The 26,552-nt window shown below is 54.2% G+C and overlaps 11 protein-coding genes across 11 annotated transcripts; 5 read left to right on the top strand and 6 right to left on the bottom strand.

Moving 5' to 3' along the window:
• Nucleotides 1–24: 24 nt before the first annotated feature.
• Nucleotides 25–1,026, top strand: J4E92_008391 (uncharacterized protein; the record flags this gene model as incomplete). Its single annotated transcript, XM_051499743.1, has 1 exon — nt 25–1,026. One exon carries the CDS (start codon nt 25–27, stop codon nt 1,024–1,026), a length of 1,002 nt encoding a protein of 333 aa, XP_051350119.1.
• Nucleotides 1,027–1,347: 321 nt separating this feature from the next.
• Nucleotides 1,348–2,220, bottom strand: J4E92_008390 (uncharacterized protein; the record flags this gene model as incomplete). Its single annotated transcript, XM_051499742.1, has 1 exon — nt 1,348–2,220. The coding sequence occupies one exon, from the start codon at nt 2,218–2,220 to the stop codon at nt 1,348–1,350; it is 873 nt and encodes a 290-aa protein (XP_051350118.1).
• Nucleotides 2,221–2,324: 104 nt separating this feature from the next.
• J4E92_008389 (uncharacterized protein) lies at nt 2,325–3,592 on the bottom strand (the record flags this gene model as incomplete). Its single annotated transcript, XM_051499741.1, has 2 exons — nt 2,325–2,931; nt 3,024–3,592. The coding sequence occupies 2 exons, from the start codon at nt 3,590–3,592 to the stop codon at nt 2,325–2,327; spliced, it is 1,176 nt and encodes a 391-aa protein (XP_051350117.1).
• Nucleotides 3,593–4,869: 1,277 nt separating this feature from the next.
• On the bottom strand, nt 4,870–7,994 carry J4E92_008388 (uncharacterized protein; the record flags this gene model as incomplete). The annotated part of the gene is made up of 3 exons (XM_051499740.1): nt 4,870–7,730; nt 7,783–7,852; nt 7,932–7,994. The coding sequence occupies 3 exons, from the start codon at nt 7,992–7,994 to the stop codon at nt 4,870–4,872; spliced, it is 2,994 nt and encodes a 997-aa protein (XP_051350116.1).
• Nucleotides 7,995–9,145: 1,151 nt separating this feature from the next.
• J4E92_008387 (uncharacterized protein) lies at nt 9,146–12,790 on the top strand (the record flags this gene model as incomplete). Its single annotated transcript, XM_051499739.1, has 5 exons — nt 9,146–9,294; nt 9,576–9,768; nt 9,827–10,100; nt 10,151–12,529; nt 12,582–12,790. The coding sequence occupies 5 exons, from the start codon at nt 9,146–9,148 to the stop codon at nt 12,788–12,790; spliced, it is 3,204 nt and encodes a 1,067-aa protein (XP_051350115.1).
• An 844-nt stretch (nt 12,791–13,634) lies between these two features.
• J4E92_008386 (uncharacterized protein) lies at nt 13,635–15,488 on the top strand (the record flags this gene model as incomplete). The annotated part of the gene is made up of 3 exons (XM_051499738.1): nt 13,635–13,840; nt 13,933–14,734; nt 14,829–15,488. The coding sequence occupies 3 exons, from the start codon at nt 13,635–13,637 to the stop codon at nt 15,486–15,488; spliced, it is 1,668 nt and encodes a 555-aa protein (XP_051350114.1).
• A 244-nt stretch (nt 15,489–15,732) lies between these two features.
• On the top strand, nt 15,733–16,194 carry J4E92_008385 (uncharacterized protein; the record flags this gene model as incomplete). Its single annotated transcript, XM_051499737.1, has 1 exon — nt 15,733–16,194. The coding sequence occupies one exon, from the start codon at nt 15,733–15,735 to the stop codon at nt 16,192–16,194; it is 462 nt and encodes a 153-aa protein (XP_051350113.1).
• Nucleotides 16,195–16,840: 646 nt separating this feature from the next.
• Nucleotides 16,841–17,993, bottom strand: J4E92_008384 (uncharacterized protein; the record flags this gene model as incomplete). Its single annotated transcript, XM_051499736.1, has 4 exons — nt 16,841–17,287; nt 17,339–17,834; nt 17,893–17,914; nt 17,972–17,993. The coding sequence occupies 4 exons, from the start codon at nt 17,991–17,993 to the stop codon at nt 16,841–16,843; spliced, it is 987 nt and encodes a 328-aa protein (XP_051350112.1).
• Nucleotides 17,994–18,498: 505 nt separating this feature from the next.
• Nucleotides 18,499–19,969, bottom strand: J4E92_008383 (uncharacterized protein; the record flags this gene model as incomplete). Its single annotated transcript, XM_051499735.1, has 3 exons — nt 18,499–18,788; nt 18,842–19,756; nt 19,858–19,969. The coding sequence occupies 3 exons, from the start codon at nt 19,967–19,969 to the stop codon at nt 18,499–18,501; spliced, it is 1,317 nt and encodes a 438-aa protein (XP_051350111.1).
• An 886-nt stretch (nt 19,970–20,855) lies between these two features.
• Nucleotides 20,856–22,629, bottom strand: PTC2 (Protein phosphatase 2C 2; the record flags this gene model as incomplete). Its single annotated transcript, XM_051499734.1, has 7 exons — nt 20,856–21,250; nt 21,337–21,579; nt 21,631–21,837; nt 21,884–21,968; nt 22,015–22,088; nt 22,145–22,451; nt 22,594–22,629. 7 exons carry the CDS (start codon nt 22,627–22,629, stop codon nt 20,856–20,858), a joined length of 1,347 nt encoding a protein of 448 aa, XP_051350110.1.
• A 1,609-nt stretch (nt 22,630–24,238) lies between these two features.
• Nucleotides 24,239–26,424, top strand: J4E92_008381 (uncharacterized protein; the record flags this gene model as incomplete). The annotated part of the gene is made up of 3 exons (XM_051499733.1): nt 24,239–24,601; nt 24,648–25,691; nt 25,747–26,424. The coding sequence occupies 3 exons, from the start codon at nt 24,239–24,241 to the stop codon at nt 26,422–26,424; spliced, it is 2,085 nt and encodes a 694-aa protein (XP_051350109.1).
• Nucleotides 26,425–26,552: the final 128 nt, after the last annotated feature.

Raw genomic sequence — 26,552 nt, 5'->3', positions numbered from 1 at the left:
CCTCAGTCGAACATACCAGCCGCCATGGCCACCTGGCGAGCATCTATCATCCGCGATGCAGTATCTAATAGTACCTCTCTTAGCCTCAGCGATTCTCTACCACTACTCAAAAACGGTGGCGAACTCGAAGATGCATTTATCGACGATACACTTCGCTCCATGGCCGAGGACTCTTGTATCTTTTTGATCGAGGACTTTCTCCAAAACGTAACCAAACTCAACAGCCAAATACCAGACGTCGATATCCGACGGTACTGCAACATTGTGCTTGAGGCGGGCGCGTCAGGCATTAAGAAAGTCGGTCTGTCTGATTTGAGTTGCATGCGAAGAATTCTACAGAATCACCTGTCGGTGGCTGAGCCCGCTATCCGCAAGTACTGCGACAAGTTGCTGCGTGCACCAACGGAAGACACAGAGGTTCGGAAAGGGTGGATTAACGACAATGAGATGAAAGAGATCATTCTCGTATCGGAATCGTTTGGAGAGGAAGCCCTACCCCTTCTTCTCCCACGCCTTGGCGGTTTCGTCAACAACCTCCCCTGGCTAGTCCAATTGCTTATCCAAGCCAAAGACTGCAAGCACTGGGCTTCAGAAACCTTCCTCCCACAATTCAGCACCACCGTCCTTGAACCCGCCGTTGAGCGAGCGAAACTAGTAGTCTCTAGACCGGACATACCTGTCGGTGAAATGATTCGCGATTCCTTCCCATTCCGCAAAAACATAGCGCCAGTTCGCGGCACCAATGAGGGAGACCGCGGTGTCACGATGGAGGAGTTGAAGCTGCTGATCCCGCTTCTCAAACACCTGAAGCTGGAACATGTCGTGGATCGGCTGGCGCAAAGGATGCTGATGGACTTTGTTGACCTCGATCTCGAGAGCTTCCGCGACGTGCTCGGCGAGGAGAAGACGGATGAGATGATTGAGAAGAAGAGGGCGATTGAAGAGGCGAAGGAGGCGAAGAAAAGGAAGGCTGCTGATGATGGTGGAAGGGGGAAGAAGAAGAAGGGAAGAGGAGGTCGGCGATGAAGATGTGATACAAGCGAAAAGATGATGAGGCAGCGAGAGGACTACGGCACAGCATAAACAGCCAGATATGCAGAGTTAGCGGCAATGTAGGCGCCAGGGTGTTCACCTTTCTCCTTGATTGAGGTGAGACAGTACTCACACGTAGTCATAGTAAATCTACAAGACTACCAGAGCAAGTGTCTACTAGCTACAAGATGTGTTTCTCGGAGCGCTGGCCACCCAAGTGCCGCCAACAACCCACATCACTTACAATCCGTACGTCGTCTCGTGTTCTCAGATCTGCAACCCATCAGTGATAACCCTCTACGACATGCCCTCCCTTCAGCGCACTGCTTTGCTCTTTTTCTCCTGCCGACTGTCCGCTAACTCCATCGCCTTACGCTTCCTCGCCAAGTACGCCGTCGTCTTCTTCGCAAGCGCATCTTGAAATTCATCAACCTTGAGCTGGTCGGACCGCGCCATCTTGTCTGTCAACTTGTCCACCATCTCATCCAAGCCCATATCATTCAGGAGTTGAAGAAAACGTTCCAGCTCATCTTCCGTGGCGCCCGCATTGCCATGATTAATCTCGCGGATTGTTTGATTGAATTTGCGGTTATTGAGATAGAAACCGTCGATCGCAGGTCCGATAACCGCGTCAGTAAACTTCGGTAGGAACGTATCGGAAGTCCAGGGTTTCGAGCTTTTGACTCGAGTCAGGAGCGTGATCAACCACGGTATGTTGCTTGCGAAGGTCCGCGCTAGTAGCGGCAGAAGCACAAGCAGGTACTCAGCGCCTAGCTTCTGTTCCACGATAATGAAAGATCCAGCGCTGTCGTCGTAGTCGTATGAGTGCCCCAGATCTTTCGCCTGTAGAAGTTTCTTGCAGTACTTTTGAATTGCGGTCTCTGGTAGTGGTAGGGATGAGGTTAGTAAGGTCTTCACTGCTTCTAGATCATGGGTGCCGAAGCTTTTTGGCACTTCGACGTTGGCGCTGAGGATGATTTCGCAGTATCTTTGGACGTCGCACTCTGGTGTCCCGTCTTTCAGCTCGGTCATGCGTTGCAGGTAGCGCGCGACATCTGGAGGGGTTGCGTTCTTGAACACTTGGTGAAGGGTGTCTTGGATGAGTTGCTCGTCTTCAAGCACCCGGCCGGCTTGTGGGATCAGAGCATAGTCTTCCATCTTGCTAGCCGCCAGTAATTTTCGAATCATGGATGATCTATACGTTGTCAAGGCTTCCGGTAGTGGGGGTCGGGCATAGTCCCTATGAGATATGTCAGCAAGAACCAAAATGGAAGTGACTAGAAATCCATCACTTACTCATTTCCTTCATGATTAGCTTCAAAAGCGACCTTGATCTTGTTGCATACGGCGATATTCGCTTCAAGACCGTAAGTCCCGTTCACCAGATAGCTCGCCTTCTCGGGATATTCTTTGCCCAGCGATTGATGCAGCGAATGGCAAAGCGTCTCAGCTGTGATATCGGTCTTCATCTGGGGCTTAGAGAGCCACCACTCGTTGAGCATCTCAACTGCCCTCTGCCAAATGTCCTGTGAGCCGTACTCCACGCTTACAGCAGTCAGACGCTCCAAAGCCTCCTCGCGTATCGCTGGGAACCTTCTGAGTGTATGCCAACCGCTCTTCTCTTTGTCGTAGTATCCGTAGAACAACTCGCATATTTCCCGAATGTGCTCGTCCTCGGTCGTAACCATGACGGGATTACGCGCCTTTTCCGTTGCTTTGTCGAGCATTTGAATGATAGTCTCTGAATCAGCCTGCGGCGAGCCAAGGTCCGGGCCGTGTTGTTCCCAGAGATCCTCGTTGTGGTAGACGCTCTCCTTCACCGGAATAGTCAAGCATTGTCGAACTTCGTAAGCAGTGACATTATGAGTAGGAATAATGACGAGTGCTGCCTTTTCATGACTGTAATATTGTTAGTACCTATCATTATCTCTAGGACACAGCATCGCAATCATTTGTGACGTTTTACAACTTACAAATGCCAAAGCCCGTACTCCATCCCCGAAGCCATGCTCTTGACCCCCTCACAAGTCTGCACGCTAGCCGTCTTATACGTAAAAGGGTCCTTTTGAATGACTTCCGAATCTAACAAAGGTAGACAACCGGGCAAAGACTCTCCATGCACATCGACAACGTGCTCAAGCGTTAGTCTATCGATGAAGACCCAGTCTTTGGGAATGTCGAATTTAGGACGGCTTCTTGTCCAGTTCGCGATCTTGTTGTGTGCGATAAAGGTACAACCACCGAGCGCCTTGTCAACACGCGCGAAAAGCATCTTGAAGCCGAGTTCGTCGCATACTTCTCGGACGACTTTGAAGTTGGTGGAGTCTTGTTTGGTAAGGGCGCCGGGGAGTGCCTCGAGTTCGTACAAGCGGTCGAAGATGTGGACGAGTAGATGGGGAGACTTGACACCTGCCTCAGCGTCGCCTCGCCAGTCTTGTAAAGCTCCCTTCAAGGCTTCCGCCTTAGCTTTTAGGGTGGGAAGAGCGAGCGCTGCAAGTATAGCGTCGTGGATCGTGCGATCCGGAGACACCGGCGATGTCACTGTTCTTGCGGTCGACATGGTGCCGATTTGCCTTGGGAGAATCAGGTTTGGTGATGAACGTGAAGTAGAAAAGTCTCATCAATCGAACCCATGGAATTTTCTCGTATGCGACCGTTTGTTTGCTATGCACCAGTAACCGTGCGCTTTGTCCCTGAATGAGCCAATTGATCTAGACATTTGCCAGTGTGCTTACACTTTCACCTTGCCAAGACAATTTGCAGGGTACGTCAACGGTAAGTAAAACGTCTGAGATGATACGTGATCCATTGCATTATCCCACTTCACCGCGTATCAACATCTCGCCATCATCCCACAATACCAACATATCTCATACCAATGTGCCCCAAACGCCTTGATCGCTATGCATAACCTTATTACCAACACTAACGCCATTACCGATGCTACCACCAATAATTACATAAAGTACAGATACCATACATCCCTCCCTTTGAAGAGAACACGACGTACGTATACGACTTTGCCCATCGCTGCTCTCTCTATGTACACACGCTATTCTACTATCTTCCCAACAGTCCGGAAAACCAGTTGGCCAGGTTCTTTCCGCCCATGCTGGGGGTGAAGGAGAGGACACTGTCTGTGTCTCTATCTCTATCGCTGTCGCTTTGTGAAACACTGTCTGCGCTGCTACTCTCGGGCGTGTGCGGGTTGGCATCTAACGTCTTCTGCGAGTTGGACTTGGTCACTCTGGGAGAGGCGCGTGGGAAAGTCATGCCGCGTGCACGTACAGGCGATGTACCCGAGCTGGGTTTGTCGCGACCGTGGAAACTGTGAGAAGGCTTGGGTGTGCGATATGAGTGAGAAGTTCTAGGCGTTCCACCTCGTGAGATTGCGAGTCGTGGGCCGAAATTCGAAGGAAGGATCGGCGATGGTGTGTCCGTGTCGCCGGAATAGGATGTTGGTGTAATAGATGTTGGTATATCGCGATGTATTCTAGGCATAATGCTTGGTCGCGTGGGCGGATGTATATCGTCCGTCTCCGATTTCGAAGAGGTGTCATCGATTTGTGCTGCGCTAGTCACGACTCTGATGGTTGAGATGAGCGGGTCTATACTCTCTGTAGAAGTAGAAGGAGACGAAGACGTGGGCGTAGACGTAGATGACACTGCCGCTACTGGTAGGTCCAGCCCTGTAGCTGCGGCAAATCTCATTTGCATCGATAGCGGAACGCCGCCGGTCTTGACCCAGGGGCGGATTGTGAATTGTCTTTTCGGGAGATCTAAGACCACGGATCAGCTCAAATACAGACGGGAAGGCTAGGAATAGATGGCAGGCGTCTAGGCAGGACCACCTTCATCTCCCTTGGCCTCCTCTGCATTCTCTGCTGGAGCTTCCGCTTCTCCGATTTGGCCATCAGCACCGTCGCCGTTTGGTTCAGCAGCCGCGGCGGCAGCGGCAGCGGCAGCAGCTTCGGCTTCCCTCTGCTGTTTTTCTGCTTTGGCTCTTTGTCTTGCGGCTTCTCGCTCAAAGTTCTCCTTTCGTGCGCGCTCATCTTTCGCTTTGCGGAGGCGCTCTGCTTCCTCGACGCCACCACTCTTCTTGAGTTTGCCTTCCTCAACAAAGTTTCCGAGCTCGCGCTTGAATTCGTCGTCGTTCCTCGTCTCCAGATCACGCTGTCGCGCTTTCTCCGCTCGCTCGATGGCCTCAAGCCTGCCTTCGTGGTTTGGTTGCAGGGCCTTGACTTCTCCAAGTACTCCATCGCGGGCCTGGCGTGGATCCACAACTTTGTCGAGAGCAACTGCATTGAGCATGTTACGGCCACTAGCTGAACGCATCCCCTTTCCAGACTCTTTCTCGCTCTCAAGATTCTGCTGTTTGGTTGCCTGCTCGACCAGCTCAAGTGTTTGGGCTGCTTTCTCGAGATCATCTTGCAAGTCGGCTGCGAGTTCCTCCTGCATAGTGAGCATGTCTCGCTCTTCACACACAGTCTGCAACTCCTGTTCCCAAATCTTGGTCCAGAGAGGCTTCTCCTTTGCCAGAAGATCTTGTAGCTTCTTGAGCTCGGCAGTGGCTGTCGACAGGTCCTTGGCGGTAGTTTCGAGTTGGCGGGGCAGAGGTCGCACGCCACGCAGAACGACGTCCTTTCTGAGGTCTTCAACAAGATCTTGTAGGTCATCTACCCTGTTGACAATCTTCTCCGAGTCGTCTTGCAGACCCTTCTTGCCAGCGTTAATGTAAGCGCGACCGCTGTCTCCATCGAGTGCGGGTAAGGCAGCCTTGATAGCAGTGGACTTCACAGCACTGGCCTTTGTGCGTATGGTGGACATGCTAGCTTGTATATCCGATACAAAAGATGAGTATGTTTGTCGCATGACAGCCAAATCACGGCGTAGCGATTGCACCTCGCTTACTTGAGTGGCTGAAGTAATGTTGGCTTCGGAGGGTGTGCCTAACGGTATGGGACGAGAGGGCAGCAGGGCGGAGTTGCGAGCTGAAGAAAGAGGTGCCGCTGATATACCAGCGATCTCCTTTGTCGTTTGCTGTTGACGTTCGGCCACACGTTGTATAGTTGCTTGCTGGTCCTCGACCACTGTCTTGATGCTCTCCACTAGTTTGCTGAGTCCGCCAAACTTGTCATCGATGTGGCTCTTTACTTCGTCGAGCTGCTCCACGTTCAGCACAAGTACAGACCTGTCTTTGATATCGTTAATGTCCTCCAACTCGTATCGTACACCGGAAACGGGGTCCTGGATGTGGATTTCAGGCAGGTCGCCGTAACGGTGCGTATCCCAGGCGAACTTTTCGATAAAAGCGAGTTGCAGGCGGGCCGAAGAAAGCTCAGCACCATCTGTGAAGACGTATTTCTTGATCTTGCTTTTGTACTGGAGGAACAAGGTAAGCTCTTTCCCTTGTTGAGGTGACTGTTCTGGAATGAACTGAGAGGGCTGTGGAGAGGGCGTCTTGACTCTGTAGGAGCTGTTGCGGCTGGCTGTAGGCCTCGGCGGGTCTTCTTTCGCCGGTGATGCGGCTCCAAGCTCAGCTGGCTCTGATAACGGACCATTAAGCGTCGCACCTAGCGAGAATTGGTCGCCTTCTGGGAATTTCGGCTGCGCAAGCTTGTCGTCTGGGGTCTTCTGGACGGGACTGTCTTCAGGACCCGACTCTTTTGGTGGCAGAATGCTCGGCGTGGCGCTTTGCGAACTTTCCTCGGAAATGCGTCTCTCATTGGGCTGATCAAAGGAGAACTTTGTTTCCACCGCAGGCCGCTGTTGCGTGAGACTCTGATTTGACCGCTGGCGACTGTGCATCATGGACTGCCTGGTCCGCACTGCGTTCATAGACTCGCGTACATCCCGACCCCTATTCGGTATGGGCGAATTCTGGACAGGTGGAAGTGGTATGCCATTTGTTCCAAGATGCTTCTGGATTTGGTATGCTGAAAATCGGCGCGACGCCCTCCGCTCCAGCTCACCACCTCTTTGCAATGCCGCGAGCGCATCTTCTTGTTTCGGTGGAGGTGGAGGTGGTGGGAAGTCGACGGGGTAGTTAGGCCGCGGGGGATCAGGTGGTTTGGGCATGGAATCGTCTGCGGGATAAGGAGCAATGACAGGCATTTGCTGGGCGGTGCCGCTCGAAATGGACGAGTCGGTGGATAGCTGGCTTGCGGTGGTCGAGCGGTTCGCTTTCGGGTTCGAAGGGAGGGCATCGTACTTGCTTGGAGAGGCGCGGCCGCCAGCTACCGAAGATGAGCGCGGTGGGAGGTCGGGGCCGCCAAACGACGGGCTGTCCCCTCTTGAAGGCAGTCTTGTGCTTGCGGATCGCGGTTGTTGGTGCTCCTCGACATCACCACTACTCCCAACGCTGCCCTGGCGCGGACTGCCCCCACCGTTGAGCGAGCCATCTCTTCCTGTGCGCTGCCGTAACCGCTGTTGCTTCTTCTTCAGGCCGTGCAGGAGGTTTATGATGATGTCTCGTATCCGCGGCAGGAAATTGTCGAGGCTCGCTTGCGATGCTTCCTGGCTCAGCGTCTCCTCCAGTATGCCACGCAGTAGTTCGGGAACGTTTCCGAGGTCGTTGGTGTCGACGCCAATCGCGTTGAAGGCGCGCGACGCGATGTTGAACTCATAGCCCAGACGCACGTAGACGTCCGAGACCTCGCTCTCGGTGGCGGTCCCGCGCGACCATAGTGTCAACGTCTCTGCACCGTGTTAGCACGTGTGTATGCGGGGCTGCATGCGCCGGGGACGCACCGAGGAGCTGCTTGGTGGCCACAAGCAGGTGTGTGACGGACTTTTCTATCTGCGAGAGCTGCTGCTGGGGCTGCATTGGATGCGGTGTCAGTGACGGTTGTTTGGTGTTGGGCGCGGGATGCGGAGAGAGAGAGAGAGAGCCCACGTACATTCTTGGGCGCCCGGCGCGAGGACCCCTGAGACGAGCGGACAGAAGACGACTCCTCAGTCATGGTGCCGAGGGCGTGTGGCGCAGGTGTGCGGCAGCAGCAGAGTGAAGGGCCGGACTGGGAGCGCGAGGGCACGACGCTCTATCCTGGCAGTGTTGGCGACCACGTTGGGTGCACCGACGTCTGAGATGCCTGGGGCGAGCTAACACGAGAGTGGCTGGGCGGCACGTGGAGCAGTCTCACGTCCAACCTCACAGAAATTGTTTATTCCATCGTTGAGCCTCTCTACGTCATGACGGACAAGAGAGGTTGCCGTGGTAGTTGGTGAAAGCCGTCTTGATGATTGCATCTCTATCTTGGGCATGCATCTGCGGTTAGCGACAGGCAAAACCATGGAACATGTGACGCCCCGTCGCTTAGGTAGGCTTCTGACATGAGTCTGCGATGTAGCTGCAGCCCTGGAGACTACGGCCGGCATCCGGCCTCTCTTCGCGCTACCACCTCAAGCTGCTGCTGCTGGGTGGGTGGTGACTGGGGTAACCGTTGTGTGCATGCACTCTAGTACTCTAGCATGCTTGGAGCGCGACGAACAGGTGTTGCCCCGTATTTGGTGATGCAAGCTCTAGTATTGTTTACTGCAGGCGTCTCGGACAACACGAGCAGCGCAGACAGAGAGCAGAGTGAGGCGTGAGGTCTCGCCTCGGACAGCAACGCGCTTGGCTGGCAGCGCCCGTGATCGCGATAGCAACAGAGGTCAGGCAATTGTGACAGTGCCAGGTCCACATATCCGCTGCCGTCCACCCAGCGTCTCCTCTATTCATCTCGCGCACCAGCCTGTGGATTGCCTGACCGTTGCGCCCTCGTGCCGTCGTCCGAGCCTTCACGGCTACTGCCTGAGGCTGGCCTAGTTCCCGCACACCTTGCACTTGTGTTTCATCCAGGCGATCCGCTTGGCGTTGCACCTCACTCTCGACTTCTGGCTGTTCAATCGGGCACAGCCTCCTATACCAAGTCACCACCGCTCCTCCGCCGTCCGGCTGTCCACCTCGCACGCACGTCGACTCTGCGCCTGCTGCCGCATTGAGCGTCCTGCGCTACTCTCACCCTAGAGTTGGAGCTGCTTCCTCCCCCGCCCGTCGCTCCTTCTCCCGCAACCACAAACCGAACCACCGACCCACGCTACCGAGCTCGCCCGCGCCCTGCTCTCCCCATCCATGTCCACTGCCGCTGCGACTCCGAATACCTCCTCCAATGCTCTAAACCCCGCCGCCAATCCCGCCCGGCCACTGAAGATGAGCACTGCCGCCAAAGGCATCGACGCACAGCAGCGAAAGCCCGGAAGCCCCATCGACGGCGGTCAGAAGTAAGCGCCTGCCCTGCACTCCCCATAAACACGTCTCCTACACTCCTGCCCCGCGTTCCTTGCATTGCAGACACATAGAGGCATGCCTCGAGTGCTCCCGCCATGCGGGATATTCTCGTGTGACGTGCGGCTGGTCACATGGAGTCACGGTGCGACTGCCCTGTCCACTCGATGGCCCTCTCCCCGTCTACTGTGCTCAATTACCTCATGTCCCAATGCTCTGTCCTCGACAACACCCTCCCCACTTGCACCTGGCGCCATGCTGACCGGGCGACTTGCAGGAAACCTCCCGCCAAAACGGCATGGACCCAGGGCACCAATCCCATCACCCAGCGACCGACTCACTCCCCCACCCCCAACGGTGCCGTAAGCTCACCTAAGCCCCCACAAGGCTCGACGGCTGCCTCCGCCGACAACGCTTCCCCAATGAGGCACCTCAGCGACCGTATGATGTACCTGCTGGCCAATCTGACGGTAAGTGACAGCTGGCTTTCTATGCGACGTGGGCGAACAGTGCTAATGACACAAACAGGGTCTTCCGGGCATTATTACGCTGAAGAATGGCGAAAAGTACTCTGGTGTCCTCTCAGGCACCTCACTCGACCCCAGCGAGCTGCGCTATGTTTTCAAGATGGTCAAGAAGCTCCTGCCCACCAGCAACGCTCAGACCAACGGCACGAGCCAGTTGTCCGACGACTACGTTGGCTCAGGCGATTACCACGTCATGTCATTTGACATGAGCGATGTGGCAGATTTCAATGTCAACAACGTTGTCCTTGACAAGTCCCAGCTCAAGGGCCAGAATGGTGTGTACTAAAATCTACATCGCCTTTATATGCCAGGCTAACAAAAAAAGGCACCGCAGGCTTCCGCACGGATACCGACATCTCTGGCAAGCTCGAACTCCGTGAGCGCAACCTTCAGAAGTGGGAACCATCCGAGGTCGATCCCAACATGACGCTCGAGTCTACCGGCCGTTCGAACGACTGGGACCAGTTCTCCGCCAACGAGCGCCTGTTCGGTGTGAAGAGCAACTACGACGAGAACATCTACACCACCACCATCAATAAGAATGACCCACAGTATGCGGAACGGCTTGCCCGTGCTGAGAAGATCGCCCGAGAGATTGAAGGTAGCAGCGCAACCAACTCGCACGTCCGTGAAGAGCGCGGAGGATACACTGCGGCCGACGACAATGGCGATGAAGAGGACAAGTACAGTGGAGTACGACGAGACCTGACAAACCTGTCAAGCGGACAGTCCAACCGGTACACCCCACCCGCACGACGTGCCCCCGCCCCTGAGGCGACGGTGCCCGGCGCGCCGGTGGACCCTGCCATTATCTCGTCTTCCGTCGCACGGCCTGCCTCGCAGTCGACACAACGTGTTGCAAGTCCCGCGGCACCAGCACCAGCAGCAGCTGCGCCTGAACCTAGCAAAACGCAAGAATCCAGCAAAGACGCACCCAAGCCTGCATCAAAACCAGTCGATGCGCACAAGGCTATTGCGGAACAGCTGCAGAAGCCAAGTAGTACGATCAAATCTGGGGTTGCTGCCATCCCTCCTAGGAAAGCTGGACGGCCACACGACGCAACTACCAACGTCGAGCACGATCTGCTTGACTCCTTCAAGCAGTTCTCGGCCGCTGAGAAACTACGGATTTCCGATCGCCAGAGGGCTTTCGCCCGCGAGAACAAGGCTGTGAAGCTCAACGATCTTAAGAAGTTCGCGCTCAACTTCAAACTGAGCACGCCGGTACCGTCAGATCTTGTGCCCATACTCGCTAAGGACGAGACAAAGCAGCAGGCTATCGTCGACAAGGCCAACAAACAAGCGCAGGAAATGAAGACTACACCTCCGAAGGCGGCCAACACCATGGCAGACCCCAAAGCTGCCGCAAGATCTGCTGTTAAGCCAGAGTCCACCCAAGCATCTCCTAGCGCCAACGCAGAACGCCAACAAAATCAACGTGCTCGACCAGGGCAACCAGCCTATGCGTCTGCTTCTATGCGGGGTTCCCACCAGAACATGAACCAGATTCCTCCTCGCAACCAAGGACTACTCAGCACTCGTCTGCAGATGAACCACCAGCAGCATAAGCAGCAAGGTGCCATGCCATACAACGGCGTTCCTCAACCGATACCAGCTCAGGATATGCGCATACCACCTACTGGTCCTTCACAGCCCTCGAGTGGTGCTCAGACGCCTTCTTCCAGCATGTCTACAAGGTTCAACGTTCGCGCCCATGAGTTCAAGCCCAACCCAGCTGCAAACACCTTCCAGCCTGGTGGAACCCCAAGCGCTACCTCCAGTCCTAGGCCAACCTCGTCTAGGCAAGAAGTCCGCAAGCCTCCTGTTACCAACTTCTTTACTGGCCCGAAGCCCACTGTTAAATCACTGGACGGACTGACGACCTTCAATGCCATCGGACGCCTTGAGAAAGAGGCGCAGTCGAACGCGAACTCGCATCACTCCGATATTGCACCTCCTTACAAGACCCCGCCTACGTGGGATTTCCCCTCTTCGAACACGAACAAGGGATATGAGCAGCTATTTGATCATGCTCCTCCAGCTGCGCCCTTATCAGTACCACAGCATGTCATGCCCAACGGCCCCATGCCTCATCAGCATCAGTTACCACCTCACCTCCAGGGCGCCCAAGGTATGTCACAAGGACCGACAGCTCAACACACCCCACGGGGACCTCCGATACAGCCGCATATCGGTCAGGACCAACATCATTTCGGAGCCCAACACATGCAATATTCGCACTCAACGTCATCAGTTCAGCCTTCACCACGCCCGATGGCGCCATACATGTATGGCGCACAGCCCCAGCCAATGCAAGGCTACCCTCCGCAAGTTCCGCAATACGGCATGAGTCCCGGCATGCAGCATGCCACCATGCGCAACCCACAAGGTGGTCAATTCATGAACGGCCCTGGGCCGGCGATGGGGGGCCAGATGATGACGAATCAGCCTTCAAATGGGCCCTTTATGGGAATGCCAGGTAATCCACAGATGCAGATGTACTCTCCCGCTCCCGCTCCTGCGTATCCTCAGTACCCGGCTCACATGCCTCCGGGCGCCAACGGATTCCCTAGCCCCAGGCCAGGTGCACCAATGATGAGCCATCAAGGATCGCAACAAGGCCACCACCAGCAGCAACCCCCTATGATGTACATGCAGCCTGGTGCACCAGCTCCTCAGATGTACCAAATGCAGCCAGGAGCCAGTAAGTACACATTCATCGTTATTTATGCAATGGTCGACTAACATCACTCTAGTGGCTCCAATGCGAGGACCTTTCCAGCAACAATACCAAGGTGGTCACTACGGCTCACCACAACAACATCACCAGTTCCCCCAGCAACATCGTGGTACACCCAGCGGAAGTTACTCGCAGCCTATGATGCCGCAGCACTCATCGGGTCCCCAAGCTCCACCCACTGGCCCCGCTAATCATGCACCGGACGGCAACGCTGAGCCCAAATGAGAATCTTCAAACCAGGTTCACCGCAAACAAGCGGCGTCCGCAGCGTCTGCTGCCTGACCTTCATTACATGCTCTCTTTGCCTGTTTTACCAGATTTTGCTATGCGCTTAGCGTGGGTGGGTTGATTAGTCACCATGATAAGTGGCTTGAGGCATAGCGACAGGCGTTGACTGGGCATAATGGGTGCATAAAAGATCATGGTACGGACGACAACCTTGCAGGTCATGAGCATGCAATATGGGACAAGAGAGGGAGGGAATTGGACGATCGCTACGCTACACGCGATCGCAACGCGCCAGGAAGGAGCAAGTCATGAGAATCGCTTTGGCGTTTTCCGTCCTCGAGGCAGCGTTCAGGGGTGGGGTGGAAAATTACTAGCAAGCAGAGCAGGCTCATGTGAGCATATGCTGCTGAACTACTATCAATACTATAAGTTCACAAACCTCGTTCATGTGCCTGCAATGGCCCGCCACAAGAGATTGGCCGAGTCCGTGTCGCGACATTGCATCGTAAAGATAACGTAGCATATAGGATATTGTATGTTTGATCCTTGAGCTTCAGACGAAACCTTGTGTGAGCAGGCTCCTATGTAGGCGACAAGCAACACCAATTCTGGCATCTCCTAGTGCCGCTGGTACCGCCTACTCTGCAGGTGACATGGATCACCAGGCACAGATCTGGCCCACCCACTAGCGTGTCTCGAGCATTCCGCACTCCCGCGGCCATTCCGACACTACCCCAGATAACCTCCGCCAGCGCACCGTCCTGCTTCCTATCCCGAACACGCTTCCTATGTATGTGCGTGCTGTATGCCGCGCTCAGATGAAGACGTAGAACTAGACAGCATGAACGACGCTGCAGCCGAGCCCTTGATTTCCACCGACCGCCGCGTTCCGAACGATGCACGCGACCGCTACGATGAAGCCGACGACGCGAGTATAAGAGAAGACGAGGTGGATGAAGTGGACGAGAGTGCCTTGGTATCCCCAGGTCTGTTTATCTGGTGTCTGACTATATGCGCCGGGGTGTCAGGGCTACTATTTGGATATGAGTATGTCGCATTCGTGGTTGAGATCTTTTGCGCGATGCCTCATGGCATGTACAGAAAATGGGAGCAACAACACTATACTAACGCTACAACAGCACCGGTGTTATATCTTCTACCCTTATCTCCATAAACACCGATCTCTCCTCCCGTCCCCTGACCACCCTCGACAAGAGCTTGATCACGTCTTGCACTTCGTTCTTCGCACTCCTCGCCTCGCCCCTAACGGGTATCCTCGCTGATGCATACGGTCGCAAAACCGTGATTCTCGTCGCGGATATTCTCTTCATACTCGGTGCGCTGTTGCAGGCATGGACAAGCAGTGTCGGCGGCATGATCGTGGGTCGGTCCATTGTCGGCGCAGCAGTCGGAAGCGCTTCATTCGTTGTTCCGCTGTATATCTCGGAGCTCAGCCCTAGCCCTTTCCGAGGACGTCTGGTGGTCGTGAGCAGTTTGTTTATTACTGGGGGGCAGGTTGTTGCTTATATTGTTGGGTGGATGTTTTCGGAAAGATTGCATGGGTGGAGATGGATGGTGGGTTTGGGGGCTTTGCCGGCTGCTATACAGTTCGCTATGCTGTTTTTCCTGCCCGAAACACCGCGATACCTTGTAAAGGCTGGAAAGACGCAACAAGCGAAGAGGGTATTGGGGCGTGTGTACAAAAGTGAGGAAAGTGGGACGAAGTTGGTGAACGCCGTGCTGAGGCGGGTAGAGAAGGAAATTGAAGAGGAGGAGGATGCGGCTGGATTGCGAGGGACTCCTGACATGGCTAAGACCGGTTGGAGAGCTAAGAAGGAGAGGATACAAGACAGCTTCTCTCAACTGATCGTCATCGGAGGGAACCGTCGAGCCCTGATTATTGCCTGTATGCTTCAGGGTTTCCAGCAACTGTGTGGCTTTGTAAGTCTCCTCCCCCACATCCACGCAACACATTAACCCCTTCGTACCACTCGAACATATCAGAGTATGAAACTCCCACTAACACCACCCCCAGAACTCACTAATGTACTTCTCCGCCACAATATTCCGCCTCGTCGGTTTCGCCTCCCCAACCCTAACCTCGCTCTCCATCGCCATCACAAACTTCCTCTTCACACTCGTAGCCTTCCACTACATCGACCGCATCGGCCGCCGCCGTATCCTCCTCTGGTCCGTACCCATCATGATCATCGGTCTCGCACTCTGCGCCATCGCATTCCTCTTCATCGACCTCCCCACCGAGGAAGCTTCCGCTATTACAGCTACTTCCATTGCCGGCGACAACACCAATAACAAGATCTGGCCCCTAGTCATCCTCTTCTCCATGATAACATACGTCGCTGGCTACGCGATAGGCATGGGTAACGTTCCCTGGCAGCAATCTGAACTTTTCCCCTTGTCTGTAAGGTCGCTGGGCTCTGCGTTGTCGACGGCTACGAATTGGGGGTCGAATACTTTTATTGGGATTACGTTTTTGCCCATGATGAATATTTTTACTCCGGTGGGGACGTTTGCGTTGTATGCTGTGGTCTGTGTGGTTGCGGAGATTGTTATTTGGAGGATTTATCCTGAGACGGCGGGGTTGGGGTTGGAGGATGTGGGTGGGTTGTTGAAGGATGGGTTTGGGGTTAGGGATAGTGTTAGAGCGTTTGAAGAGAGGAGGAGGGGGAGGTGATTGGGGGAGGGTGAAGGATCGTATGCTGGGGTTTAGTCACCGAGCAGTGTTGTGTGTCTGTCCATGGCGTGTGATGTCAAGGACAGTGATAGCTTGGGATATGACAGCTGTTGACGTGAAGTCCGACAACGATTATCGAAGCATAAATGCCACCGCCCTCCCTGACATCTTTCTTGTTCTCTAGAATCGCACGCTCCCATTTATTCAGACAGCCATACTATACCACACCCACAACCACCCAACAATGAAGCCTACATTATTCCTCCTCACAGCCCTCGGGGCTCTGGCATCCGCCGCCCCAGTCCTCCCCTCAAGCAACCCCCCTCCTCCCCTTCCCACAGCCTTCTACCCCGACCCTGCCTCCAACTCTGGCTCCGGCCAAATGGTCGACAACACACTCCCCGACAGCGACCTCCCCGGCGGCGGCATCGCCCAAACACCCGCCAAACGCGCCCTTGCCAACGCGGTCCCTGATAAATACGACTCGTCTACGTACTACGACGCAGCCGCCGAGAAAGAAGCAGAGGAGCTGGCTCTTGTGCTAGATGCTGCGAGTGAGAATGCGGCGGAAGACGAGAGTGCCGACCCCAACCTCAACGTGAAGAGGGGAAATGGAATGCAAAGCAACAGTGTGGAGGGTTGTAAGAAGAGGGCTGAGCCGGCGGGGTGTGTGAAGTGTCAGGAGGAGTGGGATATGTACGTTTGATCCCGCTCACACTACAAGCTCTGCATTGATCGCGTTGGTATAAGTTTGAGCTCGATGCTAACGGTGTCATTCAGGCATGTATCGTGTTTGTGCGAGAAGAAAGTTGGTTTTGATGCGTGCGTGCAGAGCAAGATTAAGAACTACGTAAGCTGAAGGTTTCGGAGCGCGCCGACATGATCGAAGAGACTAACGTACTGGTAGGACGCCTGCGCAAAGAAGGAGTGCCCGTAAGCTAGGTACGGCTCTGAGTAACTGAAGAACTTCGTGAGGAGATTCGGCGGACGTGAATTGAAGATGCGTCAAGATGGTTATGCCTGTATCAATGGGCGTTAAGAGTTCGTAGTGGAAATTTCCATTTCAGATTTTTTGTTCTATCCGCTATAGCACATTGTCCAGGCGTATCGTCGCTTTTGCGTTGATGCGAAACTTTGATGACCTTGGTGACCCGTTCCCGCATCCATATTAGAAGTTACCTCATTCGCCGTAAACGCCAAAGTGTCATTAACTCATTACCCTTCCATCCCCTCGTGCCGAAACGCCAACGCTGATGCAAATGCTGGAATCCTTTTGTCCCTAATCTTCCGCACGCTAGGGCGATCGCGGTTATCATATCATGCCAATCAGTCGTGCGTAGAGTGTGAATCTCCTAGTTGCCAACGGCCGTGTCATTGAGCGCGACACAGACGGCACCACGGTGATGTCCGTTGTACTGCCTGATGATGCTCTGGCTACCAAGCTCCCACAGCCTTGCGTAGTGGTCTGAGCAGCTGGTAACGAGGTAGGCGCTATCGGCTGAGAAGGCGCAATCCCAGACCCACCTCTGATGACCATGTAGCGTAGTCTCTAGAGGGAAGGCAGCTGGGTCGCGCTCGCTAGCTGCTGGCAGGTTGTCGGTGGGCGTGACGTTGTGGGGTGCGGTAGGATCGACGGACCAGATGCGCGCTGTGTGATCGGCGGAGCAGGTGGCTAGATGACGCACATCAGGGGACAAGAGGACGCGGGTGATGTAGGTGGTATGGGCCACGAACTTGCAGATGGGGAGGATCGAGGTGGTATCGCTGCGCTGGATCATGCGCCAAACGTAGACGTTGCCCTAACATGCGATATTAGCAAATGTTTGATACTTTCATCTGGCCAGACTCACGGCGTTGTTGCCTGCGCAGACCATGCTCCCGTCGCTTGCAACCGTAACACTAGCCACGCTGACATCATCCTCTGGAATGAGCTGGTGAGAGCACTTGTTCTCTCCCAGGTCCCAGATCCTCACGTTACCACCGCGGTCGCAGCTGATGAGCTCTCCCTGGTTTGGATGGATGACGACATCGTTGACCGGAACGCCGTGAGTGTAGTTGCGCTGGACGTTGCCTGATCGCGTGTCCCAGATCTTGACCGTGCCATCTTCAGATGATGTGACAAGCCACTTGGACTCGCAGTGGAACGCGACACCGGTGATGTTGGAGGTGTGACCGTCGAAGGTAAGGATCGCGTTCGGATTCGTCGACTTGATGTCGTAAAGCTTGACCGTGTGGTGACCGGCGGCGGCGAGGTATCGCTTGTCGGGCGAGATGCAAAGGCGGTTGACTTGGGAGTCGGGGTGCGGGATAGTCCGGGAGCATATACCGGAGAGCGCTTCCCAGAATCTAGAGACGTCGGAGTCAGTACGAATGGCTGCCAATGGCGCATGAGACGCGTGCGAACCTAATGGTATGGTCGTAACCGGCTGCAATTGGATGTTAGTTGTTTGTCTGCCACATGTGGGGTAGGCAGCTCGACGTACCTGTGCATAGAATGACCGACATCTTGATTATAGGGTCTCTGTCTATTTACGAATTAGGGATGAACTTTTGTGTATACCGGAAACCCGTAGTAGTACAATCAATGCGACGGTGTTAGTATGCGCGACAACTGCAGAACATGACGCGCGCGAAGTTGCGATCACGATTGGAGAGCTTTGCGCGCTGAGGGGAGTTGGAGTTGGTCTTGTTCGGGAGTGCTTGGGCCACTTCAGCCCTATGGCGGTCAGCCTATAGCGGCTTAGCGCTATGTAAGCTCCTCATAGTGAATGGTGAATTTAGATGTCGTGACTGTGCTTGTGCGAAGGTCACGCTTGTTACGAGTGTCAGGCACATGATGTGCAAGCCATGATCTTTTGCCTTCGCATGTATCAGAGTTGAGGGCTATATCGTACAACACAAAACACAAGCTGGATATACGCAATATTAGGTGGTATTTCAAGTGCCTGTCTACATGAGACCCGGGTACGCGAAGACGCGTTGACTAGCCATACAATTCCAAGACAGCAGCCTACAACTTGCTAGCTGTATGCATAAGCGGATAACTCTTCGGTCCACTCTCCAGCGCATCTTTCGTAATCTCCCCAACGTTCTTGAACCCTCCAACGTTCATCAAGATATCCAGATCAGCTAGTAGACCGCGCATAACATGATCGACTCCCGTCTCGCCCATGATCGAAAGGCCCCAGATCCACAGACGGCCAACGAATACAAACTTTGCGCCCAGAGCGAGCGCTTTGAAGACGTCGGATGCGGAACGGACGCCAGAGTCGAACATGATGTAGATTTTGTCGCCGACAGCTGGAGAATTCGTTGGTTGTGTATCAATGAGGAAGAGCAGACATGATACGTACCATCAACAATATTCTCAAGAGAGTCAAGACTTGCGACCGCGCCGTCGACTTGTCTTCCAGCATGGTTGCTGACTACGATGCCATCGAAGCCCAGTTCAACAGCCTTCTTCGCATCGTCCACACTTTGGATGCCCTTCAGAGAAAAGGGCACCCCGCCACTGAGCTCCTTCCATAGTTTCATCGCCCACACAGCCTTCTCCCACGTATGCGCGCGTCCATGCCATACGTTATCGATCCAAAGCGCGCCCGCTTCGTTGGGCTGTGTCTTGGGGTCAATGCCCTTCTCCTTGAGCCTCTTCTGGAAGACGGGATCGGTAAGGCCCAGATCTGCACCAAGCCCGTGGTAGAAGGCGTAATTTGAGTTTGCAACATCGTCATGTCGCCATCCAAGCTGCCAAGTGTCAAGCGTTAGGATGCAGGCTGTGAAGCCGCTGTCCACAGCACGTTGGAGGAGCGATCGAGTGAGCTCGTCGTCGTGCGGCATGTAGAGCTGGAAGAACCTCACACCCTTCTCGCCGCCACCGGCAGCGGTGCCTGTGTCGCCTTGTCCTTTCCTCACGCCCTCGTCGTTGGCATGGCCTACGTCCTCTATGCTCTGTGAGCCTGCTGTCGAGAGACAGTATGGTAGCCCCAAGGCGCCTGCGGCTCTTGCTACGGGTAGCTCGCCCTCTGGGTTGTAGATCTTGTTGATACCGACAGGCGCAGATCCAATCGGTGCAGGCACTTTGTGTCCAAAGATCTCGGTCGCAGTGTCGCGCTGATTGGTATCTACCAGCATACGCGGAATAATTCGATGTCGGTAGAACGCTTGTCTGTTTACGGTATGGGTGTGCGATTGGCCGGCATTTGAAGACGCGTAGAACCAGCCACCTTGGCTGAGTTTCTCTTTTGCTAATTCTTCGAGTTTGCCCGGTTCTACATACAGTGCATCAGCCTTGCGCGACACCAAATGTCCAGTTTCTGGTTCGCTCGATTCCTACTTGCGCGACAGTGCTGTGAAGGTAAAGCATACTTACCTGTGTTGAACACTGGTACTTCGCCCTCATTGGATTTCCAAAAGTTCTTCCGCTGAAACAAGGCGTATTGCTGCGTGGTTCGGGCCTTTTGGTTGGGATTTACAGGGTCCATGATGCAAGTGGCCAGTCAGGTACAGCGTCGTCGGAGGAATAGGGAAAGGAACTCGAAAATGGATCTTGAAGGGAATGCTTGTTTTACTTTGGTCTTTTGAATCAAGAACAGGCGTTGCACATTGCTTTTAGCAGTGTACCACCGGCACTCTCGGATCCACACCATAATCGTGACGCTTGCACAGCTGTCGCAAACTATGACGAAAGGTGATGCTGCTCGGACTCGACCCTGATTTCAAGCTTATCTCCGGACTCGCGGACGGCAATGCGAACGGTAATTGCGTGTAGCATAGCTGGAACACAGACCTTGCTATCGATTGAAATACTCGACTGTAAGTCACCTTCCAAGATCGGAGTCTACATGTGTTCGTTGACAATGACTGTCAGGATGACACCAAGATTAGGTGCACGCCGGAAATCAACCTAAGAGCGGGAGAGTGGGGCATCTGAAAGCTTGTTTGCCAGCAATAAGTAGACGCATAAAGACAAGGAACTCAGCGCCATCTGATGCAACACGCATTCTACTATGCCTTAGAACGCGGCTGATAGAAGTGATGTCATCAGGGCACTGCATATGCTTCCAGTCTAGACACGGATGAAGGTCGAGATAAACACCATCTTGATAAAACCATTGTGTCATGAACAAAGTGATAGCTAGGTAAAGTGGAAGGCGAAGGCCGAGCCCGCCAGGTATCATTTCGTAAATCTGCCCGTTTGCGATCTATGAGGCTCGTTTCCATGACCCATCGTTTGATTCTACAGGAAACCAACGTACCCATCGTCGCTTGCAAAACATCCATAAGAGAGACATTGCATATCATCATGCATCGAAACTGAGCCCTTCGAGCCAAACATCATTAATCGTGGCCAAGTCAAGTGAGGACAAGCTATTTCTCGCTCGTCTTGGTTGTGCCTGCCTCAGGCTTCTTGTCGGTCTGTGACTCGGGAACGTCGGACTTCTCCGTCTGTACAGATGAGGGCGACTCAGTCACTTGGACCTTGCTCTCGTGCTGAGGGCCTGGCGTGCCTTCGCGATCCTCGCGAGACTTGGCGTTGGCGTCCTGGTTGTACTTGTTGACTTGCGAATCCAGATCCTTGTCTTCGTCCTCGTTATCGAACATCTCGCCGTCATTGTCTCCAGTCGAGACTTCGGTACCGTCGCCGAGAAGGATGATGCGACCGCCGTTGCCGTTGTTCGGCCGGAATCGACTGTCCAAGTCCATGTCGATGTCATCAGGAGAATCGTCAATGCGATGGTGAACGCCGGGACCGCGGAACTCGGCTACACAATTATATTAGAACTGAACTACTCGCTCTCTGAGGCGGACTTGGCTGGATCTTCTGACTTGCCGTACTCTGGCGGCGCACATGGACCCTCTCCATTCGCAACCCGCTTTGCGATGTCCTCGTACCACTGCTCCTTCGTCCTTCCTTGTAGGAGACCAATGACAGTCATGGTCATGTTGTCACAGCCAACACCTCCCGTGTCGCTGTTTGAAGCCAGACAATTGTCCATCATGTTCTCGCAAATGGAGGCAAGATCCTGCTTTGCGACAATTCCGCGCCTAACGAACTCGACGACGGCTTGAGAAGACTGGCAATCCCAGATACCTGTATGGAGTCAGTAAGAGCGCGCGAGCATAGTAGGTTATCGTATCTTACCATCGCAGGCGACGATCAAGAACTCGTCATCTTGGTTGATATCATGTATCTCAACATCCGGGAAGGCAGTTACTATCTGCTGCTCGGGAGGAAGGTCGGCGCTCTTCTTGAACTCGAAGTCACCTATCGCGCGCGATAGAGCCAGGTTGCCGTTGACACGGCCAAAGTCGACGAAACCACCTGCGGCTTGGATACGTGCCTTCTCAGCTAATAGATGTCAGTGCTGCTTGCCTTTGTAATTTATGTTTCTTACCCTCATTCTGGGGCTTGTGGTCGAAAGAGAGCGGCTTAGCCCTTCCCTTGACGCCTAGGACAGTACGCGAGTCACCTGCGTTGGCCTGTTGATGTGAGAATTGGCCAAGGAATGTTGTAGGGTCAACGTACGACGTAGATCTTGTCTTTGGAAAGGACGGCGACTGACGCAGTGCAGCCAGATACCTCCTCTTCGTACTTGGGATCTGTTCGCGTGAGTCAGCCACTTGTCGACTAAAGAAAGGTGCCCTGAAAAACATACCACTCAAGATGGCGCGGTCTGTAGCGAGGAAACCATCTTGTAGAGCCTTCTTGATGTCGCCCTCTTTGAAAGCCTCCTGCTTCGCGACAATCTGGTGCAGCTGCTCGCCAGCGTACAAGGCCACCTTGTCACCACCGTGTCCGTCGTATACGCCGAAGAAGGCGAGTCGCTTGTCGTTGCCAGTGGGTTTGCCTGCTTCACCTGCAAAGTCTAGTACGGTGGCATGCGCGTCCTCCATGCTGATCCGCCAGCCCTGCATCGACGACACGCCGTAGATGAGTGACTCGCCATCGCCGTTTTCGGATTTCTGTGCAAGCAGAGTATTAGCGTCGTCTTGATGTGAAGGATAATCTGCGCGGCCGTGCAGCTCAATGCAGGCGACTGTTGCCAAATAGAGCGAGGAGTAGCGCAGGTGCGGGGGCGGGGGGCCAGCATTGGGAGGCAATTACCTTGTCGACGACGGGTTCTGAGAGTGTCTGACCCATGATGTCCGGTGCCTACAGGGACCTGTGGGAGGAGACGAGGGGAAGTCTGAGGTTGATCGCGAGTCTCCCTAGGGGCATAGAATTCCAAACTGCGCTGTTGGTGTGTGGGGGGATTTCAGATGTGGCTAGGCGCAGGGGCGACTGGATAAGTGGCCGGGCGTGTGTGGTGGGCGTCGTGTAGGTCCTTAGGGAGAGGACAGGAGAAAAGAATTGCGTGCTCTAGCTCGCGGGGGTAAACAGGCCGGGTGGTGTTGTAGGCAAAGAGTGACGCTGCTCTACCTGTCAGGCTGGGCCCGTGCGGGCTAGTGGGTGTGGCTAGGTCGAGGCCAGAAGCGATGACGCCGCGCATTTTCTGCAGTCCCGTTTCCCCCACCAGCTCCGTCGTTGTGGATTGCGGCCTCCTGACTGGAATACGCGCTCACCTTGCCAATGGCTGCCTTGTCGTGCAAGTTTCCGGGCGGTGCTCTGCTAAGGCGAGGCAGCCGGCGCCTAGATGCTTGCTTACTTGTGCAAGAGCTCGCGTGCCACGCACAAAGCCGTGAGCACCCCTATCAGCGTCTCAACAGCAGCCGCCGCCTGGCCTCGATGCACTGGAGCTGATCGTCCTTTCTGACTGGGGCATAGCTCCATCACTCGATATAAGAAGTCCTCTTCGTCCAGTTGTACTTGTCCCGCATCAAGCACCCTGAATGTGTGCCGTCTACCGTCTAATCTACACAGCTGGGCTGAATCCTAAAAGATCGTGCACACTTTCAGGGTTTAGATGTAGTAGTACGGTTCGGAAAGAACTTGCTGCGCTGTACAAGAATTTGGTCCCGTGAACGCGATAGAAAGGGCAACACCTTGCTCAGCCGCGTTGCGGCGCGACAATTCCCAGGGTCCAGATTCCGTCTCGGGCTCTGAGGATGCACTACGACGGATTAGTACTACCCGACCGATTGGCACGCAAGATGTTGCTTCCTCCTACACAACACTCCCGAAACTCGCGATATACGTTCCAGCGTTGCGCGAGGCAGGAGCTATGAGCAGCCAAACCGCGGCCCTTTTCTAATGCGGCACCATGTCATGGCTGCGTATGAGCAGCTGCGTGGGTAACTGGGAACATAAGATACCTGTGCAACGTGGTCCTGAAACTCCCCATATATTATCCATGGAGAAGCTATAACTGGGACTCTTGACCTGGGCTGCCGAGGTCCTTTTGATACAGTGCGGCAACACCAAACATCTGAAATACTCTCATGGCACTGACTCAGTGTTGCTTCTGCGAGATGAGCGTACCGACGGAGCACCCCGGTACCCCGGAAACCCCAAATGTTCTTTAAATATGCACTAAAAGCCCCACGATGAGGGCGACAGCGCAAACGACAGAACTCCGTATCGCCAACTTCCTTCGCCATCTGCTCGGGGCATTGGCTTCGGCACTTTCATGAGATTATCTATCAGACGCGTATAAGCCGTCGCACGGTCCGATCGTGGTGTCATTGTCGAATATGGCTTAGCCCAAATTTGAACCTCGGCTGTCCGAGGTAGCGCAAGATCGCCATCCTACTTAATCATCATTCCAAACACACTCTCTTCCCATCATCTCCATCATCAATCTATTATCACAATGAAGCCAACACCGGACTGGGTCAAGCAGCTGAAGCCTTCGGGCATTCAAGGCCACGAATTGCTCAAGGCTGAACGCGAAAACTCCAATGTACCCGTCCAGGAGCTAGAAGTCCTCCTACACACGCAAGATGTCATCGACAGGAGGAACAAGATTCTTGACATTCTCAAGTCAGAGAAGGTCTTCGACAAGTCGCAGAACTACTTCATGGGAAGGATCGACAGATTCGAGAGGGCGCTTGCAAGGGAGAAGAGACTCAGAATCTTGAAGAAGCAACACAACTGGTCTTTTGACGAGTTCCGGACTGCTACAGAACTTGTTGGTGAACCCGGACCATACGGACTCCACGACTCTATGTTCAAGGTACGCGCCATGTTCTGTCTCCGCGCGACTTCTACTCACTATGCAGGTTACACTTGAAGGTCAGGGTACGCCGGAGCAGCAGGAAAAGTGGCTCACCAAGGCCAACAACTACGAGATCATCGGATGTTATGCTCAGACTGAGCTTGGCCATGGTTCTAACGTTCGAGGACTTGAAACAACCGCCACCTGGAACAAGGAGGACAAGACCTTCACCATCCACTCCCCACATCTGACCGCCAGCAAATGGTGGATTGGATCCCTGGGTCGCACAGCTAACCACGCCGTCGTCATGGCTCAGCTCATCATTGATGGCAAATCATACGGGCCGACTCCATTCTGTGTCCAGATCCGTGACCTGAAGACACACGAGCCGCTCGACAACATTCACATCGGAGACATCGGTCCCAAGTTCGGTTACAACACCATGGACAACGGTTTCCTTCTGTTCAATCACGTCAAGATTCCCCACATCAGCATGCTGGCTCGTTACACATTCGTTGACCCCAACACGAACAAGTTCGGACGCCGTGGCGCGCCTTCCCTTGTCTATGGAACCCTTACATGGGTTCGATCAACTATCGTCATGCAAGCTGGTAGTGTGCTCGCTCGAGGTGTTACCATCGCAACCCGTTACTGTGCCGTGCGACGGCAATTCCAGGACCGAGATGCTCCCGCTGGTGAGGCTGAGACTGCTGTTCTGAACTACACTATGGTGCAGATTCGATTGCTTCCTCTTCTCGCCGCTACCTTTGCTTTGCATTTCACCGGAAAGTCGATGATGGACATGTACCAGGAGAACCAGAAGAGGATCGCCCAGGGCAACGCCACCAATGCACCAAGCAAGCGTGGAGCTGGGCCAGAGGAGGTGCAATCAGGCAGCGATATGTTGGCAGACCTGCACGCTTCTTCATGCGCATTGAAGTCGCTTAGCAGTTCGATCGCAGCAGAGGGTCTTGAAGTCTGCCGACGAGCCTGTGGTGGTCACGGCTACTCAAGCTTCAGCGGTATTGGGCCGTGGTATTCTGACTACCTGCCCACTACCACATGGGAGGGTGACAACTACATGTTGACCCAGCAAGTTGCGCGATACGTAAGTCTATTCATCTCATGTAACTGCAATCAGTCCTTACTGACCTGTGCTCTAGATGCTCAAGTCCGCCCGTTCCGTACTCAAGGGAGAAAAGCCGACGAACGACACAACTCAGATCCTTTCTCAATTCCATGCACGCCGCGACATTGGCTGCGCATTCGACGTTATTGGCGACGACGACGACCTCGTCAACGCCTTCGCTTGGCGCGTCTCGTTCCTCACCTTCGAAGCCAGCAAGCACCGCGACGAGCAGAAGAAGCCCTGGAACGACCTGCTCGTCGACTTCTACCGCCTCAGCAAGGCCCACGCACAGTACATGGTCGTAAAGAACAACCTGTCTGCGCTCAGGAACATCGCAAAGGCAGGCAACGTAGACAAGAACATTGTCGACGTGCTGATGAAGCTATTCCGTCTCTTCGCTCTACACACACTTGAGCAGGAGGGCTCCGAGTTCTACGCTTCCGGCGCATGCAGCAAGCACCAGATTTCGCTCGCGAGGACCAACACTGTCATGAACCTGCTCAAGGAAATCCGCCCACACGCTGTCAGGCTTGTGGATGCTTGGGGCTTTGACGACTGGGTCTTGGACAGCAGTCTGGGCCGCGCAGACGGCAAGGTCTACGAGGATATGTTCTACAGGGCTAGCGAGCTCAATCCGCTTAACAATTACACCGTCGACCCATACCCGGATAGCGATGTCTTGTTCAAGCGCATTGAGAAGAGCAAGTTGTAGGGGAAGGCATGTCTTTGTATATATGTAATTGTATTTGAATAGAATAGCGAAGTTGATGTTGAAGAAGTCTGCCCATCGAAATCTTGTTTTGTTGTAACGCATGCGCGTATAGCTAGTAGGCCGAGAGG

Source organism: Alternaria infectoria, assembly GCF_024043175.1.
Source record: "Alternaria infectoria strain BMP 0036 chromosome Unknown scaffold_16, whole genome shotgun sequence".
Classification (NCBI taxonomy): Eukaryota; Fungi; Ascomycota; class Dothideomycetes; order Pleosporales; family Pleosporaceae; genus Alternaria; species Alternaria infectoria.
Note: the sequence above shows the minus strand (reverse complement) of the source record. Positions and strands in the feature narration are given on the sequence as shown.